At 44.2% G+C, this 22,496-nt stretch overlaps 3 protein-coding genes across 4 annotated transcripts; all 3 read right to left on the reverse strand.

Annotated features, from left to right (window-relative positions):
• Positions 1 to 118: 118 nt before the first annotated feature.
• On the reverse strand, positions 119 to 11,055 carry CG13847 (uncharacterized protein). Of its 2 annotated transcripts, none has more exons than NM_001275907.1 (4): positions 10,564 to 11,055; positions 1,744 to 2,925; positions 609 to 1,632; positions 119 to 500 (listed from the first exon to the last, which is right to left on the reverse strand). In NM_001275907.1, exons 1-4 carry the CDS (start codon positions 10,570 to 10,572, stop codon positions 439 to 441), a joined length of 2,277 nt encoding a protein of 758 aa, NP_001262836.1. In that variant the 5' UTR covers positions 10,573 to 11,055; the 3' UTR covers positions 119 to 438. The 2 variants fall into 2 exon arrangements, with proteins under 2 accessions (NP_001262836.1, NP_651043.2); NM_142786.3 differs by having other exon boundaries at positions 609 to 1,635.
• A 4,001-nt stretch (positions 11,056 to 15,056) lies between these two features.
• Positions 15,057 to 21,492, reverse strand: CG12499 (uncharacterized protein). The gene is made up of 2 exons (NM_142787.2): positions 21,044 to 21,492; positions 15,057 to 20,991 (listed from the first exon to the last, which is right to left on the reverse strand). Exons 1-2 carry the CDS (start codon positions 21,435 to 21,437, stop codon positions 15,206 to 15,208), a joined length of 6,180 nt encoding a protein of 2,059 aa, NP_651044.1. The 5' UTR covers positions 21,438 to 21,492; the 3' UTR covers positions 15,057 to 15,205.
• A 175-nt stretch (positions 21,493 to 21,667) lies between these two features.
• Positions 21,668 to 22,168, reverse strand: CG34288 (uncharacterized protein). The gene is made up of 2 exons (NM_001104400.2): positions 22,106 to 22,168; positions 21,668 to 22,040 (listed from the first exon to the last, which is right to left on the reverse strand). Exons 1-2 carry the CDS (start codon positions 22,119 to 22,121, stop codon positions 21,877 to 21,879), a joined length of 180 nt encoding a protein of 59 aa, NP_001097870.2. The 5' UTR covers positions 22,122 to 22,168; the 3' UTR covers positions 21,668 to 21,876.
• Between the last annotated feature and the right edge of the window lie 328 nt (positions 22,169 to 22,496).

Consider the following 22,496-nt stretch of genomic DNA (forward strand, 5'->3'; position numbering starts at 1 on the left):
TTCGTAGTTTTCAAAAATTATAACCCAAAAGATAAGTACCATGATGGTAAGTGGTTCATCAGAAATCTTTATTTTTATGTTATCATTATGAAAATATATCTAAAAACAAGCTGCTGTTGTACTTTAAGATAAACTTTATTCACATAGAAAATAAATAATTGTTACATTTCAACACATTGCTTTACCATAATTCTCATATCCTCCGCATTACTCATCCTGCTCATTTTTATATGTTTTTCTTAGGTCGATGCTTACGCTTTAAAATAGATTGTATATTTACAAAGATGTTGTACGCAAAACTTAAGTCAACGTGTAGGGCGGTAGATACTTGTTTCTGGGTAAAAAGGACTCAGAGGAGCAGGAGGTGTTTGGAGTTCGTGCTGGTTGTGGAGCGGGATGGTGGTGCTGGTTGGTGGTGCTTTTTGGTGGTGCAAGTGCTCAAAAGGCCCCGTTGAAGTGCAGGTTTTGTGAGGCGAACTGCGGTATCCCATGGTTGAGAGCTAAAACTTTACTGATTACTTTCAATTCGTCAAGATTTCTTAAGCTGCTAAATTGACTAAGATGATTGCCACTGGGGCCACTCGGTCTGCTCTTATAGTGTGCATTACCTGGACTAATGTCGCCGCTGGCTTTTGGCTGCTGCAACTGTTGCTGCTGCTGCTGCTGCTGCTGCAGATATTGCTGCGCGTTTTGCTGCAACTGGTTGCTCAACTGTGGCGTCAAGTGCTGCCTGTAGAAGTTCTGGTTCTCCAGACTGGGATTGGAATTGAGGCCAGGCTGCTGGCTAACAATCGTGGTGGCGAAGGAGTTGCTCGGCTGAATCTCCACATTGGAATTCAAACCGAAGTTACCTACTCCCGTCTCCTGGCGGAATTGCCGCGCCCTTTGCTGCTGCTGTTGCTGATGTTGTTGCTGCTGCTGCTGGAACACCGCATTGCTGACGTAGTTGGGCAGCAGCAACTGTTGCTGCTGCTGCTGTTGAAATGGCTTGTAATTGTTATGGGGCAAGGCCTGTAGTTGCGACGCCTCGGCCGGTGCAAAGTTGAACTGATTGGAGGGCTGAACCTGGGGGCTTTCGTTCGATTTCTGTAGAGATTGCTGCAAATTTTGGAAAATCTGCTGCACTGCATTCGCTGGCGGCTTCTGATAGTTATTCGCGTTTATGTTGCCATTGTGCAGGGCGAATTTATGACCCGAAACGGCATCGCGCAGCGGCAATTGCTGCTCAATTGGATATGTGGGATAAATAACAGTCTTGGTATGTGTGCTGGGTATAAATTCGACCGAAGGTCTTATGGAGTAACCCGCGCCCAAAGTGGGCGGTTGCAGACCCGTCTGAATGGCCTCCAGCGGACCATGTTGCTGCTGTACTTGCGGCAGTTGCTGCTGTACTTGCGGCAGTTGCTGCTGCTGTTGTTGCTGCTGTGGCTGCAATGTGCTGGGTTGGGCAATCGGTGAGCCCTGGAAACGGCTTTGGGTCTGCTCCTCTAACAGCTTCAGTTGACGCAGGATCAGAGCCTGCTGCTGTTGTGCCTGCACTTTCAACTGGTAGATCTGCTGCTCCAGAGCTCGCTGTCGCTCGATCAGATAGTTATTCACACTGGGCGGCTCAGGCAGATTGTTCAGGGGCTCCTGCTAAAATAATTATCATTTGACATTAATGAAGAATTATTATTATTAAATATCAATCGAAAGGTATTTGCTAGTCAATAAAAAATAGCGATTTAGTTTTGAGCAGCATACCTTCACATAATTGCTCGTAGAGCTGGCCAGGAAGGCGGGAGTGGTGGAGAAACCACCGCCGGCACTGGTGCTCGTACTGATCTGTGTGGTGGAGGTGCTGCCGCCTGTGGGCGGGAACTGGGTGGGCAGCTGAGTAGCCGGCGGCTCTGTTTCCAAAACATTCAGCTTAGTGATGGTGGGTCCGATGTGGGGCAGCTGTTGCTGCTGCTGTGGCGCTGCAAAGTTGGCGGTGCGCTGATGGAGCTGGTTGCCCGCCAGCAATGGGCGGAACCTTTGAGCCGTACCACGCTCGTCCAGATCCACCGTGAAAGCGGTCACGAGTGGCGCTTCCTGGATGCGAATGTCCTGCTTGTCGACCAGCTCTATGTTCTCCCCATCCTCATTGTGGGTGGGCCTTGGCGTGGTTGTGGTCGTGGTTGTCGTCGTTGTCGTGGTGCGACGTCTAGTGGTGCGGGGTCTGGGCGTAGTGGTTGTGGATGTAGTCGTAGACGTAGTGGTCGTGGGCGTGGTGGTCTTCCTCACATTGCTGATCTCGAATTTGATCTCGTGACTGCCGCTGTCGTGGGAGATCTCATTGCTGCTCACGGATCCGGAACTGGAGCTATCCACGCTCCGGGTAAGCTGACGATTCTCTGGACCTTCCGCCTCCGTGGATTTCGGTTCGAGGGACAAGGTAGCGGCAGGTTGATTCAGTTTCCGGATGGTGGTCTTCTTCCACAGCTTGGAGCGATCGATGAAGGAGGAAAGCAGCTGCTCCTGGGCATTCTTCTCGTCAAAGGTGGCCGTGTAGAATTGGACAGTTGGCACCACTGGCTCCGGATCGTTGCCCCTGGTGCTCTCCTCCAGAATCTCATCCTTTTCGCGGTGCGATGGCAGAGTGGAGCTCTCTGCTCGCAGAAGCAGGGAATGGGAACCACTGCTGCTGGGACTTTCCTCACCACTCTCCGTGGCAGCCGCCTCTTCCTGTTCCAGCTTATCGATGGCCCGAAGTAAAGCCTGCCTTACGGAGTAGTCCAGCTTTTGAATGGCCTCCCTGGGAATGATCTCGTTGCTCTCCGTGCTGGCGCTCTCCACCTCCCCCTCCTTGTGATCGCCACTGGATTCCGCATTGGTCACATGTAACTTCAGAGCAGCCAGCAGAAGAACCGCCAGCAAAGCCCAAGGCAGGCTGTTCAAATGTCTCTGTTTGCGAGATAAAAAAGAAATAGATATGAAGATGCAGCCAACAAAGAGGAAACATTAATGGGTACGCTTAAATTTTAATAACTTAATAAGTTCGACAGCCTTCTCCTAATGGGCGTCTTAGTTTCGGGCCTCATTTGCTCTAATGGCAATTGGTGCACGGCTAGTTGGAGACACCTTGGGCAAATTGCCTGTGACACCTTAACCATTTCCAATTGCATGGCATTAGTCGCAATGGCTTTTGCCGGAAATTTTGTAACTTGTTGGGAAATTATAAATTATGATATGTTCATTTATCTTAAGCTAATGGCTTGTTTTTGTTAAGGCCAATTCCAAATTTTCCACCTGATCTACACTAGTAAACCTACTATAAACGCATCTTAAAAAAATTATAAGTGCATCAAATTGCAGACTAGCAAATCAAAAACTTGAAGTGAAGTGTGTCAAATGTCTATACAATTATTTAACATTTTAGCCGTGACTGAATGTTTATATAACTCTGTTGCATTCGAAATTTCCTGATTTTCCTGAACTAATACAATACTTTATTAATTGAGCTCCTCGTAATTTCGAGTGCATTTTATTCGCCACATTAGAAGCCAAGCCCAATGGCGGGAAACTTTTGCAAGCTGGTGGAAAATGGAAAATCCATGCTTCGTCTGCAGCCTGTGACCCCTTCATTTTTGTAAGCCAAAGTCCGCTAATCTCGGCGTGGTAATCTTTCCGCCATTTGCGCCGATGGAAAATCATAACGCATTACACTTCGTTTTTGCTGCCCACTATTGCTATGCGGATTTCTTGATTTTTTTTGGGGGAATCTAAAGCTGCGTTTGGGCCTTTGCCTTTTCGTTTTCCTTTGAATTTTCCTTAGCCATTGCCTTGCACAATTTCCCATTTTCAACAGCTTGACGATTGATTCCTGCTGGTTTTTCATGCGATTGGAGTCCGCAGACCGTTTGCAAATTGGCCAGCAAGTTGCAACTCTTGTTTGGCTGTGGCCAAGTGCTTAGGCTAATTGTTGCATCAACGAGCGGAGGAAAAGCAAACCATCTGACCACCTGTCGCCGGAGCTACGTGAGTTTCCCGCTTTGATTTTGTTTTGTTTTTTTTCGGATTACGGTTTTGTTTTCGGTTTTGGATTTGGAATTTTTGGTCTGCGTTTTTGGGGCTCACTTTGGGTGCCCAGGATTTTTGTGTGGCAGTCACGTTGTTGCCACTTGGCACTTGGCATTACCCCGCGTCGTTGTCCAAATTTGAACAGTCGTGGCAAAGTCGTTGCCTGAGTGGAAATTATTTAATCGGCATCAGCAGCAGCAACAACAGTAGATGAAATGAAAAGCCCATTAGATTCGCAGCAAGGATTCCCAGTCACTTGCAATACCAATGTTGCATAAATCGTATAGAAAACACATTTCTTTTAAGTGCCTGCAAATCTATTTGATTTCATTGCTGTTAATTTTTTAAATATTACTCACATGAAATAGTCATATTACTTGGTGGCATGAAGTCAATGCCCAAATGATTAAGTTCATTTTTCAGTTTGTACCCCACAAGTAATCAATCTTCCCATTGATCAACACTCTTGACTGAAGTTCGCCCCTTAAACTTTCTACTTGTCCGCCTTCAAATCACCGAAGGCGTCTCCTTTGAAGTCCATTGCCATAATATCGAACATGAGTCGACTCTTTTCACACTATATGGCCTGCTGAAAATAATCATAATTTTTCACAATTTTACTGCCGCCCGAAAACCAAGGCCAGAGTTCAAGTTCTGCCAAAGGGCAAAGCATTATGGACCACGCCAACGACCAGGAGGCAACCATTTTTGATGGGAAATAATTTTGGCTGGCAGTCATTTCTCCGCACAACTGGCTTGCTATTGACTTTTCGTTGGGGCCTTTTCGCTTTTTGGCCAACAAAATCGATGGCCATGCCTGCTTGGCTGCTCATTTGCGTCAATTTCACTATGGAAATCATCGTGGGCATTCAGTCAGTCAGTCAGCCAAATAGTCGGACTGTCCGTCAGTCGCGTCAAGTTGGCGCTTAGCTAATCAAGTTTACCGGCTTTGATTTCGCGGATCGGCTGGGAAAAGGTTTAAACAAAAAAAATGTAAGGGGGAAGGAGGATCCACTGGTACAGCAAAAAGAAATAGCAATCATCATAAATTGTAATGGTCAGTTGGGAATCTCTGTAGCTACATTTATTAAAAGGCGCGGGGCTCAATTGCATGTGGGCATTTCCATTTATTTCATTTCGGGCCATTTCCCTGCCATGTTTGGCACTTCAAGACACGAAAATTCCAGGCAGCATTTGCGGAAGTGCTTAATTGTAAATATCTGTGGATTTCTTGATTATTGCCACTAATAAAATGTAAATATATTTTCAACACAATGTGTGAGTTATAAATAAAGTTAAAAGCTTTAGGTTTTAATTGTTTTATGGCCAAAAGGTTAACAAGCCCTGCAGCTCGTTGAAAATTTCCCTATTTAAAATTCGCGCCAGTTCCCAGCTGAAAACCCCAATCAAAAGACGCCGCATATTTCCGTTTTAATTGAACGAATATATATGTATATATATATATATATTTATGTGGTATATGAACGAAATTAACAAGCGCGTAAAGCGCCATAAGGCAGCTCAATAAAACGCCTTTAATTATTCGTAATTATTTTCGCTGGCCGCTGTGTTCCGCAAAGAGCCGAAAAAGCCACAGAAATTGGCCACAAACATGCGGCAAAGTGTAAAAAGTGATTTAACAACAATCGGACAAAGCCAATAAATTAGCAATACCTCAATGGATAATGGCCCAGAGCCATCTACATACATACATACTATATAATTTATTTATCCCTTGTGTGTGGGTCGAAAGTTTTCCCCCTCACTTGAGGTAAGCAAATATTGCCTCGGGCCAAAAGAAGCAGCCAATTGCATAATGCGAAACTGACCAAAAACCGAAACTTCACTTTCGACGTGCGGATCGGACTGGGTAACCCAGTTCCAGCGGACAACAATGAAAATATGGTACATCATATACGTATGCCAGTAATTCGAGCTGTCAGTTTGGCGGGGCGCTTATGCTGCTGCTGGATTTCCCCTGTTTTTTTTTTTTTTGCAGTCTTTATTGTGATTAATTTCACGCCTGCTGAGCCCCGCTGCACCTCAGATATTTCGCATTCTGCAGATGAATTTTTGCATTTTTGCATTTAGCATTGCACAAACCGGTGGCTTGGTTGCATCCACATCCATATCCACAAGCCACGCATTATTAAGCAGCTGGCTAGATGATAAACCCCGAATTTCGAGACCCGGCCGAAAGTTGTTTATCTGGCTCTGGATGTAACAGTTTGCCATATAACGCAATCCCAGCTCCCAGCTCTCTTAACCCCCAGCCCAATCCCATCAAGATCCCATCCCCTCGCCACCAATTGGCGAGCTGGTGCAAATTGCTGTTCATGCTTTATGTGGGCCAGCATATACAATATATTAATGTTGTAAATATTATGTTGCAATCGCGTTGCCCCAGTAAAACCATAAAATGCAACTATATTATATTAAAAGGCCGGTTCACGCCCAAATAAACGATTTATGGATGTAAAGGAAAACTTATTTGGTTATATTCATCTCGGCATAGAGTTCGTATGAATGGCCTATTATTAAGATATACAAATTGGACTGTATTCATAAGCAAATTTCGCTTAATAATTAAAACAATAGAAACTATCATGACGAACTATCAAAAGGTGTTACAGAAATCTTCTGCGTTCGAAATTTATCAATGACCAAATAGAGCTGTCAATAAAAATAGTATCATGCTGCTTTATATCGTGCTTTATGTATTTTTAAGCTTTTAAATAAACACAAAAGTGAGTTGGCAATTTGTTTCAACTTGAACTATTTAATAAATCTATGTGGCTTCTTCTGGGATTTTTAAAATTTGTTGAAAAAAATCTAAAAAAAAAAAACCATACAAGTATTTGTTAAAGACCTAATAAAACCATAATAATATTAGCCATATTTGAACTCTGTGAGGGCATGCACAAATCGATGCTATGGCTACCACTTTGTGGCCCTTTATCAATGGCGATCCCCCCAGTGTTTGGTTGCTCAATAAATTTGTGACAGTATTTTACGGGCTTTTAACTGCCTTTGTGGCTACCAAGCTTCGTTGTCCACGGAGCCATAAAAAACCTCCGTAATTGCGTGTGTGGGCCTCTGGCAGCATCTTCTCAACCATCTCGATCCCAAAGGGAGCCAACCATCCAGTTGGGTGCTCGATAGCAAGTCCCGGGCATTTGCATAATTTCACACTCACATTTCGAGGCTGACGCGCCCTGAACTCGGATTTTGTGGCATTGTTTTTGACTTGATATCGACGATATAATCTATGATCTGTGGGCCTAGGCTATTTTGACATGGAAGCGAGCTTTTGCGTTTTGATTGGCATTGATTGGATCGCTGGGGATTGACCAATGCGGCGATATAGCGCGATATGCGAGGGGATCTACTCCGAAATCGCATTCATAGCTGTTTACATTTCGATTAGGGCCCATTTGGCTGACTGTTATTTGCATATTTATGTGCATTTAATTGGGTTTCGGTTGCGTGTAAGCCGTCGCAGATAGATGGCATATCGTCTATTCACAATGGCAGATCGCAGAAAGCCAAAGGTTATCTTTTGGCTGATTGACCGCCCAGGGGTCAAGTTTATTGATGGACCACCGATAAGCAGCAACGGCTGAAGTTCAAGTTTGGGCATCAAATTGAATTTGCCAGACATATGATAATAATATTATGCTGTCTGTTACAACAGGTTATAGTTTTTATATGTTTATATATTTGTTTTTTTGCCACGCCAAACTCTCGCCGAGTGAAAATCCGTGGACTCGGCTTATTGACCAACGCTTTTTGCCATCTTCCCGACTTTTATTTTGCCACACAGCATTTCATAATAAAAATAAGACAAAATTACCAATGTGCGCATATTACGATAAATTTCCGTGGCATATACTTACTATACAATACAGTCGCAGACATGGCGGTAAGGTTTTTCCATCCAATAATAATTTCTGTTTGTTTGTTGGTGTTTCGGTTCGCGTAATGTCTGCCCATTGTTTGGGCTTTGGATTTTAATGTCTGCCCATTTAATGTCTGCCCATTGTTTGGGCTTTGGATTTTAAGGAGGGACTGCAGGGGAAATCTCTGTGTTTTCTTTTACAATTTTTTTTTCCTCGCTTTTTGTTTTGCTCTTTACATCTAATGGCGCGTTGAGACAAAAATGCAATGTCAATGGCATCATTGGGCCGTGTACTCGGCAATTTCGGTTTCACTTTTATCGATGCCCGGGCATCTGGTCTCCGAAGATCCGAATGTTGAGGAAGAGCCCAACGAAGCCACTCCAAGCCAAGTCGAGGTGAAGATGAAGATGCTGCCGGTGCAGAGATCATCGGTGGCCAGTGGAAGTGGTAAATGTTTTTTTATGCCCAGCTTTGTTTGGCCTGTCTATATAGTTGCATATTATTATGTAAATCGCTTACATTGTGTGTGCTCAGCGTCGTGTGCCAGTTACCACCACTGAAAACTATCTACAATTGCCCGTTCGAAATGCTGCTGTTGACCTTTCGGCAGCAGATGCGTCCGTCGATAGGTTTACAAAACAAAAGACTTAGGAAACGAACGCGACAATAAACTCCCCCTAAACATGACCGCCAACTCATCCGCTGCACTTGCTCAGCGGCTTCATAGTTTATACTTTACAAGTGGCACTGATTTATTCGAGGAGCATCTTCGTGCCCATTTCCTGTTCCTTTTCGTTGCCCATCTATCATATGGTAAATTGTAAATTGCTATTTTGACAATTGCACAATTTCGTGCAGACCATGGCTAAAGATACAGATCTCCTCGCACGATATATGTTGACTGCTCAGTGTGCGGGCGGTTTTTTCTTGTTATTTATATATGTCTTGCTGAATCCATGAATTGGATATCTTGTGAATGAAGCGCCGATCGTGAGTGAGTGTGTGGTACTTTTACTTTTGTTACCCTACAATGGCGCCGGGTCAACAGTTCCGATAAGCAAATCAAACAATACTCCCGCTCCCTGATCAATGACTGTGAAAATCGGAGCCCCGAGGCACTTGAAAACGTTAATTGAAATAACCGGGAGAAACTAACGTGTGATAAAATCGATTGAAATCTTTTTTTTTTGTGAAATATTTTGAGCTGCGGATATGGTGCGCGATTTTTGGGTAAACTTTTTTTGTTATTGAGCCAATTGTGTTTTTCACTAAGAAAACTGATGTGGATAAGAAATAACTACAAATGTGCATCGGTATGGGGCAATTTTTAGATGTTTTTAGAAATTGTTTTTATTGTTTTATCCATCAGGAAAAAAATAAAGGTAGTTTACGGAGATGAGCTCGGGAATTTGGCGCTGTGATAACATTTATTAATGAATTACAATTGGCTTTAAAATTTGTTTAGCTTTCTTTTTTTGTATTTATGAAATCGTCGATTGAAGAAATTATAAAAAGGTATAAGTATAATAAAATAACAAGTATTTTGATTTTAAACGGGTTTTGTTTTCACTATTTTCAATTTTATTGATGCGCTCTTGAGTTTCACAACTCGTAGTCAATTGTTTACTACCTTTGTGTTAACATTTCCTTAAAATTATTTAATTTTTTAAGAAACCACTAGTGTCCCTTGACACTGACTGCCGCTGGATGATTTATGACCCGTTGGCTAATTTTGGGCTGGAGAAATCAGCGGCCGGCAAGGAAGTCAACGTTTTTTTTTTTTTTTGCCAACGCAAACAGAAATGTGAAAAAAAGGAAAACGCAGCATAATCAATTTTAAGCATTGTCAAACTGCAATTATGCAATGGTGAAAAGTGAAATTTTATTGCATGTCAACAACGGCAGACATCTACACACATCTTGCGTTTTGGGACGTCTTCACCGATGACTTGGTAGATGGGCAGGGATTGGTTTTTTATGCTTTTCGGGTCTGGGAATGGGAGTCGATCCGGTTGCTCGGGTCCAGTCGAAGGCTGCTGCCAACTCTCAACTTTGGCTGGCGAACAACAGGTCGCACTGGCACCATCACTGGCGCTGGCCATTTGAATTTGGCCATAAACTGTCGATTGCATAAGCTGGAAATCGGATATGCCTGGGGTGTGGGCCTCAGCCTGGCCAACATGCGGGCCAAAAGGCCCATAAATCCTTGACGGGTTGGCCAATCAAATTGGATTAAACAAGCGACTAGCACCTGCGTCTAAAATCTATCCGCTCTCGTTTTGACCTCAGACTTTATATGCTTTTAATACTCCTAATCAGGCATGTTCACCAAATGGACTTTGAGTGATTAGGGGTCATAAAACAACTGGAACTCGATCGGTAGCTGGCAAACGCATTAAATGCGTCTCACATGTCGCTAATTAAATTGTTTTATCGTCTCTGAAACGGAAACTTTCAGATTGCTAGGGGATTCCTTGAAGCGTAAACTGAAACAATGCTAAGTGATCTGTTAATTATCACTAGCCATGCATTTATTTAGATTATAAACTTAACAAAGAACGTAAATTATTGACAAGCTTTGAAGTATCTGAGTACAGAAGAAGTTACTTTTTCTATAACTTACCACTAGCATTTTGGCCAAGTATCTTAGGAAAATGTATCCAATCTAATAGCGCAGTAATCCGATGGTTAGACGACCACGAATCCACCACACTCTCTACTTTGCTTTTGGACGATGCACGCAATCAAAACGTAATATTTGAATCGAGACAGAAACATAAACTAATCAAATGCGAATTAGCTGCTAACGTTTCCTTTATTGTATGTGGATTATATACATTTGATTTGTATAATGCCAATATGCCCCGCTGGCTGTCGGCCGTTTCTCGTTGCACTTTATTTTCGATTAATTGCCAAATTTCGAATCGTTATTTTCGAATTAGCGGACAACAGTTCACACCGGCCGATAATTTTCGCGGCTCAAAGTTAGTTAGATTTTGTGATTTTTACTGCTTAAAGGTCGAATTTAAGCTGCTTTCGTATTTGGTGGCTAAACCGCTGGCACAGGCAAACTGAACTGAACCAAAACCAAACCAAACCAAACCGTCTGAACGCTCGATGCAGACTGAGCCGCGATCGTGGCGAGGTTTCCTAGCCGAAGACAAAAGCATAAGACCATGGGCCGCCGAAGATGCTGCAGATGTGGTCGTTGTCAGTTGGCTATGAATGAAAGCTCATTATGGCCATCTCGTCTTGTTTTTAGTTTTCAGTCTTAAGCTTGAACTTGGCTGCTGGCCAATTGCAAATTTACCTTACCTTACCTTACTACACCTTTAATGGCCAACCGTTGCCATGACGCAACGGAATTCTAGTGGAGCTGCACTCCCTTGGGCGCTAATTAAGTTTTATACATTTACATACATTTATTGGGATTGAGGCCGGCTGTCTCACTTTCTCAACATTACCCAAACAACTCTGGTTTCGCTTTCCTCCGAAATCCTTGCCCACAGCTAAATGAACAGCCAGTTTTGGGCCAACTCACACACGTGCCGCAGATCAAAGTTGGCTTTCAGCTTCCTAGTAGCCAATTTTTGGGCCACTTCACGGCGCGAATTTCTCTCGCATTAGCGCCAATACGGCATGTAAATTAACTCATTTCTGAAGACGCATGTTTCAATATTCGATTTCCGGCTGCCTTTTACACTTCCGCTCAACTTTGCCATTTGCAATTATTTCTTTGATGAGGCTTTTGATGAGCAGCCAACTGCCAAACAGGCTAAACCTGGAAGCGCTTTTTGACCATCAATGGCCGGCATCAAATGAAACTGCAGCTTAAGGAAATTAAGTGTTGAAAGTAGTAGTTAATTGGAAAAATAATCAGCAAAAAGGGTTATGCTAATTAATATATTTTATGGTTTATTTTTGATCGTAAAACTACTTTTTTTTTTAATAAGTGCCTAAGTGAAGCACCAATACATTTAATAACATTTTTTTCGGTATCAGCATAACAATGTTAGTAGCTGGCATAACACCATTTTGGTAACCTGTCTGGGAAATCACCATTTGGCGGGGGAGTGGAACTGAAGACCCATCCTCTGTCAATGGAAATTCGGCAGGCAGTGTGAAGCACTTTCCGCCACCCGACTAGTTTCCACATGCCACCGGGAGGAGAGTCTGGCAGTCGCATCTCTTAGCGGCAGATTACTGGGCAAATGCTTGGTAAAGACCAACTGAAAGCCACAAAAGCGAGCCAAAAAGCAAACATCAAACACGTTGAGCATGGCATCGAGTGGCAAACCAGCTTTCTTCGTCGTGACTTTTGATATTTGAAATGATGGCGAGACGCCTCGACGCCGCCGCCTGGTGAGCTTTTGAACCCGATTGCACCCTTTTCCAACTGTTCCATGCGTTTTTCCCCCACCACCCCTTCCCATCCCCAACTGACAGTTTTCCATTTGACTTTTCCGAGTCGAAGTCGTTTGCTGTTGAACAAATTTTGATTGTGGCCAGGACACAGAGGCTGCTGCATATGCGCAGATCTTCGAGAGGAACGTGATGATCCGCGTGGCATTTGGGTGGCTAGTACCACAACTGGTGGTCGAGTATCACCATTATACACTCAGAACATCTAGTTCTATATTGGGATGCAAAGTTATCAGCAAGAAATATTCCACTTTCTATCTGAAGAGTATATGCGGTGTACAATGTTAAAAAGTTATTAGTATAAGGGTATATTTGCTATTTGAAGATCGGACATCTTAGGACTTTATAGGGAATCGTTTTTCGCAGTGAAATGCAAATGGAAAATCCATGTTGCTTGCTTGTACAGCTGCAGCTACAGCTGAGCTAAGTGAACTGAATTCCTAATAAAGTTTTGCGGTTACAGATTGGCATCCCATCGTACGTGATCCCAGCTGCCATAACTCAAGTCAACCGCAATTTTGACCCCCCCACAGAGCACCATTTGGCAACCCATGGATGACCTTAGCCACTTGATTCATCCCGCCACGCCTTAATCGAACTACCGTTTACAAATCGCCCATAGGCCGCATAATAAAGTCATCCATCTGGGCAACCAATCATCATCATAGCCGGGGGCTAAGCTTTATTGTGACACTTGATTGAACCACCCGACCGATATTGGCATTTGGATTTGCAGGAATTTATGATTGGCGGTGGCAAATGAAATCATAAATAGCAAAAAGAGCAACGAGTTCACTAAATGGCACAAACGCGACGCACAATCGAGAAATTTGTTTATAAATAAATTTGTATAAATTGCATAGATTTGACATAAGACAAAGGCCTTTGTGCCCCACGAAATAAACGTGTCAATGAGGGCCGCGGTAATAATTTAAAATGCAAATAGTCGAAAAAGGCAATCGCAGGCCGTCGTTTAAGGTGTGAAATATGAATGCGACAGAGGCAGCTCTAATCTTCGACGGACTCCATGAAACCCGAGAAAAGATTTGCCAACGCACTCCGGATAATCATATGCATCCAAATGTGTTTTAGCTGCGAGGGGTCGGGGTATCCCCCCATATATGTATTTATATCGTTTTATCGGGCGTCTTCGGTTACAATTTACATTCGGTGCCTTGTCAGTTCCGGATTAGACAAAATTGCTTTTTAAGTAAGCTAAATCAATCATTTGACAGCAGCTTAATTGTCCAGCGATCGCTGGTCACGCCTTCCCAAAAAAGAGGCAATGGGATTGTCTTCTGGCTTTTGAACAGCTGCTGCTCCGGCTACCGGCTGAACTCCTGACCCCCACATTTCTCATTTTGGCCCATTGTGGGGATGGTGATGGTTCAATGCCATGGCAGCCAGTTTTCCTTTGGTTACTTTTCATGGTGATTGAATGGAGTTTGGGGAACCTAAATGTCAGGGAAACTTGGAAATCGAAGGATTTTGATTGATGCGTGAAGTAAGTGAAATCTTGTAGAAAGAGAAATCTCAATGGGTCTGTGTGGAGATACGAGAACAAATTGAATTGCCGGGCTGAACGAATAATATTTATATTTCAAAAACTAATTAAATTAAAGGCGACGTATAAAAAAGCGGATTTTAATTTTTTAATTATTTTAGACAAATATTAGGTAAGGTCAACATTTCTATTTTTAAACATTGTCTGGCTGATGGGTTTTCACCTTTCAGTCAAGCCAATCAAAACGTGTTTTCCCTGCAACCTGATGAAGATGTGTCCAATTAATGGCACCTCGATTTACGACCAATTTTTTAGGGCTCAATGATTATAACTAGTTAGCCATCGAATATTAATACAATCCATCAAGCGCTATAATATGAGATGATTTCCGAGATCATTTGGTTTCTTTATTTGCTTACTCCCATCTTGTTTATGCCTTGAGCCAATCAAATTTATACATTTATTCGATCCACTATATTTTTCAGGCCAAAAGATACATTTGATACGTTTTGGCTAACAAAATGCCAGGCAATATCAATCAATTATGTCGCATCCAGCCGCATCTGCAACTCCAGAGCCCAACCCAACCGCGAGTTTTATGTAACAAAGTGGCTTAGATTTCGAGACAGCTAGTAAGATCATAAATCTTGTGAATATTTTCGTTCGTCGATTGCGTCAACTTTGCGCACTTTGCTTTACATATTAGAAATCCAAAGACCAAAAATTATTCGTTTCCATCTTCTTTTGGCTAAGCTCTTTGTGGTGATTAACATTTTGTTGACCCAACAAATTGTAGGTGGGTCTGGGGTCGCGAAAGATGCATGCACACCTTATGGATGCTGGGTGGGCATCGGTGGACGCCCACTTGTGGTGCGTGTGAAAACGGATTGGCCAAATTAACAAACGCTAAAGGGTTTTGCCATGGTCCAATACTTTGTCTCCGGATTTCCATCTCTTTTGGCCCAACTGATCTTTTGTTATGCTGATTGTCCGTAATTTGTCATACGCTGCGGGCCGACTAATGAAGGCTGAGGGTGCTTTTGGATCAGCCGGAGACATGACAGTTCGTTTTCAACACATCTTTAAGTGATTCGCTTTCGAGTGACTCCCACAAATATTGATACAGAATGAGTTACGGCGGTAATCAGTCAGTCTGGAGCTCTAAGAGGAATACTCCATCATTATATAGTATTTCACTGAATTATTATTTACACAGGAAAAAGTATAAGATTTAGATTTGTCGTTTCATTGCATACAATTTAATGGTTCGATGATTTTAAGTGCCTATACAGTTAACACAATTTTATAGCTTAACCTAAGCAAAAACAATAAAAAATCGCTACTCCGTTGGTTCCACCAGCAGCTTGGTTTCCCCGTCACTCTCCGATTTATGCGCTTGCGCCCAGTCAATGACATATTCCCGCAGACTGGACAACGCGAGGACGGCAGGAGTCTCCAGCTTTTGATCCTTGGCCAGCCAGTCGCAGTATTCGGAACGCGAACAGGCGCCAGCGCTGCCAAAGCTCCGTACATAACGCACACTCGCCAGCTGATCGGGCCATTGGCGTGAAACGCACTCCAGCAGGGTATCCATTTGGGTGGCGGACACGGCACGATGCTGGCCACAGGCCGAGCCAGTTTTCCACAGAACGTTGAACAGGCGACCCAAGCCAGGAACTGATATCCGTGGAGAGAGCAGCGGCAGTAGCTGCAACACCAGACGGTAAACTCGCAACTGGATGTGGTCGTAATCCGTCAGTTCCGAACGGGACGCGGCCAAGGCATACCACAGATTGTTGAGGATGCTGATGACACCCTCGATGATATCGAACTGATGGAACTCTGTGTCGCGGATTACGCCCACCAGCCAGGACAGGATGCCTACGTGCTCCAGCATGATTTTCACAGCTCCGGGAATTTTGACGCATGTGGAGAGCACCGAAAGCAGCAGCAGATTCGTTTCCAAACTGGCCAAACTGGAGCCGTAGAATCCAAGGAGGACCTTGAACGTATTGGTGGATACCAGCAGGAAAAGGTCGGCGCTGCACTTAATGCCGCATCTAAGCAACTCCACGATAAACTCGCGGTACTGCTGGTGCTCTGGTTCCTGGGAGTAGAAGAAAACATTGAAGTCGGGTATCGTTTGAAAGTTGAAGCTCTGTTTCAGCCGCAAATACATCATCAGTCGCTTGTACAGCAAATGCGTTGGCTCTGTGCTCAAATTAAAGCTGTGAGCGATAAACAGGCCAGGAATCAAAGGAACTCTAGGCGTTCCGCCATGCGTTCTCCTCTGTGCCAGCCAGGAGTTTCTCAGATCAGCCAATCCTGCCTGAATGTTCTCATAGGCCTGCGTCCACAGCGGACGCTCGTAGAAATTGGAGAGCTCGAAATGAGCACGATAGCGTTGCTGGCAACTGGCAGCCGCCAGTCTCATGTCCTTGTCCAGAGATGATAGACCGCAGAAGGTGATCGCCAGTAATCCATTCTGGACAGGCCAACGGGCCCACACTACGGACTCGGGTGCAAAGCAGTGCATCATCAGGGGTAACAGGAAGGCGGGATCGTAGCAGGTCTCGTATATAGTCTCGCGCTTCGGGCAAATTCGTCGTAAATCCTGTGGGAAATCTAGCTGACCCTGCTCCACCATTTGCTCCAACTGATTGTCGCCAAAGCTCATGGATTTCTTAGCAGGATTTTGAAACTCCGTGGAGGGTAGTTGTTGGCTAGCATGGAGGCTTCTCCAAATCGGGAAATTTTCAATGGTGTACTCGCTAGTCTCTCGAACAATCAGGGCTAGCACCTGAGCCACATTCGTCTCCTGCTGTTGCAGCCTGGTTCGCACATCCTCGTCCGCAGCCCTCAGGGCATAATGGGCCACAGCACTTTCGCCCCAAATGAAAGGTCTAAACTTATCCAAGCCCACGTCAAAGCGTTCGTAGTGCTCCAGCAGTGCTAATCCATATCGATCCGCAGGTGACAGTTTTGCATGATAGGAGCCAAGGATTACGGGTATGTGATCAGATTGCAGGGCACTAGGAGCCTTTCTGGCCAACACCTCCATTAGGTGTAAAATGTGCGTTTTGGTTTCACTTGGCTTGCCTAAGAGATGGTCAAAACAGCAGGAGTGCGTGCAAATCATTTCGTATAGAAGTGTTGGTGTTGCATCCTCCTCCTGCTGTGCATCCTCCTTATATTCATCATACATTCCATCACACAGGAAGGCCATCAGCTTTAGAACAAGCCCATTTGTTTCATCCTGAAGTGGCAATCGTTCCTCGCCGAGGTGAAGGGCCAACTTTAAGCTACTCTTGCAAAAGTTAAGCCACTGCGGGTTCTTTTGCAAGCGACTCCAGTCCAAGGGTAGATCGTCGGTCCGATTCGTCTTCCACCACTCGTAACAGTTCCACGAGATTTGCTCTAGCTTAGGCAGATCCAAAGCCTGTTTCTTCAAATCCAGTGCTAACAGTTGAACATTAAGGTTTATATAATTAACAAAGACGGTGGCCTTTTGCTTTTCATCCTTAGCGGCAGCAAAGCCCTGCCAGTAAATCTCACGCAGGACTCGCACCTGGAAAAGTTCCACGGAATCGAGCTTCAGTTGTTTCTGGCAGTAATCGAAGCACTCAGACTTTGGCATGCAAAGTGCAATAAGAAGAGCGCTAGCCTCCGAATGCTCCCGGTAAATTAGGGCAGCCTTCTGTGGCTTCTCGATGCTCTTCATGAAGCCGTTCTTGTAGGTCTGATAGCAACGTTGAAGCACTGGTAGAGGTATCTGATAGTTCTTCGTCAGAGCAATATCCAGGAGGGGGTACACCAAATCCTTTTGCTCCAAATTGCTTGGCAGTAACTCTGCGAATGTTTCAGCTAATCGGGGCTGGCGCTCGAGCAGCAAGCAGGCCAAACGAATGGCGGATTTGCTGAGTTTTCGAGAGGATGTAAAGAAACAGGCAAAGAACTCACTGTCGCACTCATCCATGTGATGATGGTAATTGAGCAAAAACTCCAAGACGGCCAACTCAAATGGTTCCAGTTGCTGTTCATTCAGCTCGCCGAAGTCCTTGTAGAAGGTCAGGATTAATTTAAATGACTTCCCGCAATCAATGGGCTCCTTTAACGTGTTCAATCGACCCAGCAAACGTAGAAGTAGATCAAAGTAATGATTTGGTTTACCATTCGGAATGCAGTCCTTTGCTTGCACTTTGGTTGTTAGCAAGTCCAGCATTTGAGAGCATTGATCAGAATTGAATTCAAATGAATCCACCAATTTCACACACTCGTCGAGCTGCTGCTGATTTCCCAACTGGTCCACCGGTGTATCCAAAGCAATATCCAGGGTCTTAATCAAGTGCAAGCGATAGTTGGCAGTATAGGTCTCGAATCGAGGCAAGCTGCGGCAATGCTCCATTAATCTCCTGAGGAAGATAACATAGTTCAAGCGAGATTCGCTCGTCTCACTAAGCAATTCAGTGGGGTGCAATTGCCACAGACGATGGTTAAATATATAGTGCAGCATACTTTGAGTAAAATTTTCGTCCTGCTGCTCATCATCCGACTCCTGAACTTCTTCTGGCCCATCTACCTGACTGGCAATTTGAAGGAATTTAATAAGAAAATCTGCTGTCAGCTCTGCTTGAGGTTTGCTTAATTTCTGGCTGGTGAAGAAATGGCTAAAAACGAAAAGCAAATCCTGGACGTAGATCATATTGCGACGTGGATTTCCGAGGGAGGAATGCAACAACATTGTCTGGCCCTCTTCTAGTTGTAGCTCGAAGTTGTTTTCCGTATCATCCATTTTAAATACCTGCTCGAATGACATGTTTTCACTTTCGGTGCTAACCTTTCGCATTTGCTTAAGCAAGGGCCATTTATCAAATATAAGGTGGGGAAGTTTCTTTGGTTTACCATTTCCTTCACCAGGCAGCCAACTCTTCATATAGTTAGTGTGCTTGCTTAAGTTATCCTCGTACATTTGCAGCACTATTTCCGGCTTGCTGTGATAGTGGAAAAGCAGAACAAATACTAGCTCCACATATTCGTCGTATGGTTCCTCCAATTCTACACCCTTTAGCAACAGCGGCATCATCTTGCTAAGGGTAAGAGTTTCCACATAAGCTTGCACTGTTTGACCTTGCTCAATTTGAGCAAACAATTTGCTCAGGTTCTTGGTGATTATGGCAGTATCCGTAACGCTTTGTTCAGGAAGCTCAATCTGTCTCCAATCCAAACAGAGTATGGTCAGCAGAATCTCTACTACGTTGGTCACCGTAGCGGGACCGAATCCAATAAGGGCCTCTATCCAGATATTGATCTCATGCCTGCAGGAGTCAAACATCCCTGTGTTTTGGAACAGCCGACTCAATATGTTTCCAGACTCCGATTTGATTGATTTTTCCTCCAACATGTAGGCTTTTATGAATGATTTGAATACGTTCCCGAAAAGCGGTTGGGTTGGGTTCAAGGAGTGCGGAAAGAGCAGCAGGATGGTTTTAATCGACTTCAGTTCTAATTGAATCTTCAAGAGCTCTTCCGGTTGATTCAGTTTGTCAAAATCAGTTTCGTATAGGGGTCGCAACACATCCAAATAATCCAGAATCTGACTTGTCTTATTCACAAACGCTCGATTCTCCTTGCAGAGTAGCATCACCAGATCTAAAGTGATTGATAAACTCTCAAGTACATTCACTCCTTCCACGTTTTTCTGTTTGATGAACATGTAAAGCGAATATAGGATGGACTCGATAGTGGGAAAATGCACCAGCAGATGGTTAAGTAAATCGAACTTAAATTTACGCAGCGAGTTGCCGGCTTTTTTTGATTGCTCTCGGACAGCAATGGCATTCATATAGTTGCTGTACTGTTTCATCATGGAAAGCAGCAGACGCAGTACAGCCAATCTCAAATTGAAGTCTGGATCGCTCAGGTACTTCTTACCCGTAATGTGAAGCAAAGCTTCGATGGGCAAACACAGCTCCTTGATCCAAAATGAGAAATCCGTTAGGGTCATCTTATCGAATGCTGCTGATAGAGCACTGGGCGGGACTGCATTAATGATTTGGGCGAGAAACGCCACAGCTATGGGCAAATCTTTCGGCTTGGTTTTGACCGGACTGAGCAGAGAGGAACAATTCCTCACTGTATTGCGTCCCAAGTCTGGACAAGCAGTTAGTGTTTGAATAACCAAATCCACTTTGCGCGGATTATCGTAGGGCTTGAATAGAGAGCCAAGTAATCTGCCCTGCAGTTTGTTTTGCTTTTGGCGGTAGTGCGTCATCGCATCAAAGCAGATGCCGTGCTTGCGGGAAGTCAAAAGGACTAGCAGGAGTTCGTGAACGGCAGCCGATACCGCTTCCGCCTCCTGTGGGTTTGGAGGTATCTTAGAAACATGTTTCGATTTAGCAAACATCACCTTGAGTCCCATGGGTCCCTCCCAATCGTAGAGGCGACGCAGATTTTTGCAGCACTCTAAATCGAAAACCAGAACCTTTTTGGTCTTCTGTATTTCGGGGTTCTCCAGCACATATTGCCGTAGTGCGTTAAGCACCACGCAGACGGTTACGTGGTCATCGTAAACCAATCCCTTGGCCAGCACACCAATTAGTTGCCCTCGATCCAGGATGTTCCGGATAAGTAGAGTATTGCCCTCGACCAGGAAGGCCAAAATAAAGAGAATAAACGCTTTGCGCACTGTATCCTCGCATTGGTATTCACTTTTTTCATGGGACAGCAATTTCTGCGTCACAGTCACGTTGGAAAGCACATCATACGAATTCAGAACTTGGCGGGCCAATTGAGGCTCCACGCACACAATAGCGGTGAGCAGTTTTAGGGCATTACGCCGATGGCCTAGCTGCATTGATTTCATTTGATTTTCGAGCACTCCTCCGTGAACCTTGAGAAAATATCTACACCCGTGGACAGCCGACTCCATGTGGCTCTTCTGGTTGGTAAGTATTTCCATCAAAACTCGGTGCAAAGCCTCTGTGAGGTAGTCCACGTGAAATAAATTAGTCTTATCGATCCTTTCGAATGCTTCTGCTAACTCCAAGGGCTTTCCACGCTTTTCTATGTACTTAGCCGCAAGCTTAGGACGCGTGGTTGAGCACATGTGCAGGAAGTGTCGCAGTTCTGGAATTGGGATTCGTGAGTTAGCGATCTTTTATTGAACGTATTAACCCACCTGTTATGAAGTTATTGCCGCGAAGCTTGGTTCGAAAGTGCATCATCTTAAAGTCGTTGGGAAAGTGTATGCGGGATTCTTCGGGATCAATCCCGGAATCGCGACTTATTTCATCCTCAGCCATCTCCACTTCCACCTGTTGTTCTACACTTGTGTCGGATGTCTTTGTCTTTTTAGACTTCTTCTTTGATGGAGTGGAGTCAGCAGGATCGGTTTCAGTGCTTTCCAGCGTGGATTCATCGAATGATTCCTTAGTTTTATCCTTCTTTTTCTTTTTCTTCGGTGTGTCGGACTCCTTGGCCAGTTTTTTGGGCACCTCCACTTCACCTTCATCCTCTTGCTCAGCAGTTGTCTCCTCGTGCCTTCTCTTTCTTCGATTGGGTTGAATGGCCATTTTGCTTTAATAATAATATTATAAATTATATTTGCCTATTTACAGCATAAATCGTTTAAAATTTAAGTTAAACACAAAAACAGCCGCACACACGTGCTGGCAGAGAATGGTATGACCCTTTTTAAAATACCGAAAAATACCGCCCTTGTTTCAGTGTTGTATAGGGCGACACTTGGCGCGCTAAAATATAAACTGGCGAAACAGGAAAAAAAACAGAACAGCAACTTATTCAAAGAGATTAAAGTTATGATTTAATTTACCAACAATTTTATACTCTCCAACAATAAACAACGTATTTTACTACAATACTAACTACAAAGGGTGCACAACTTTGAAAAAACCACATCTCGGCACGGAATGACTCATAATCCAATCTGCCATTTGGCAAATTTACAGTTTTCCCTGGACGTGAACGTTTTTTCTGTTCCTTTAACCACGTCTAGTCATCCTCGAGGGCCGCATTGGTGGCTCCTCCAGATCCATATCCAGATCCTGCAGGAGCCGTGCTAGTCACCGATCCAGAAATCGGGAATTCTGGCAGAGTGGAGCGTTGTTTGGCTGGAGCCGGCGGAACCGCGGGCAAATCGACTGATTTACTTTTGCCTGCAAGTACACAACTATTATTAGTCGCTGTTATTGCCTTCTGAAGATAGCTGCAAATCACTTACCAAAACAACAACCCATTATGGTATACTCTTTACTGATTCTCGGGACGAGTGGGCTAATTTGCTGAAAGTTCTTTGAGCACTAAATCGGGCAAATCAAATCGGTGGCCAATTGACTGGGTGCGTATGTGTGCACCTGAGGCGTACAAACGACTCATGGCTAATTGATAAGCCCTGCTGTTACTTTTATTCTCTTTTTGTTTAAAATGTAAAGTGGGTTATTTATGACACCATGGGTAGGTCTGCTATCAACAGTGTAGTTCCCCATCGGCCGTATTAGCATCGTGCAAAGAACCGTAGAACTGTGATAAAAGCGGACAATGCCGGTCGGATATAACCGCAACGAAGCGACCAACAAACCAATTGCGATAAGCTCTTATCAGGGGAAAACGTT

Source organism: Drosophila melanogaster, chromosome 3R (genome assembly GCF_000001215.4).
Source record: "Drosophila melanogaster chromosome 3R".
Classification (NCBI taxonomy): domain Eukaryota; kingdom Metazoa; phylum Arthropoda; class Insecta; order Diptera; family Drosophilidae; genus Drosophila; species Drosophila melanogaster.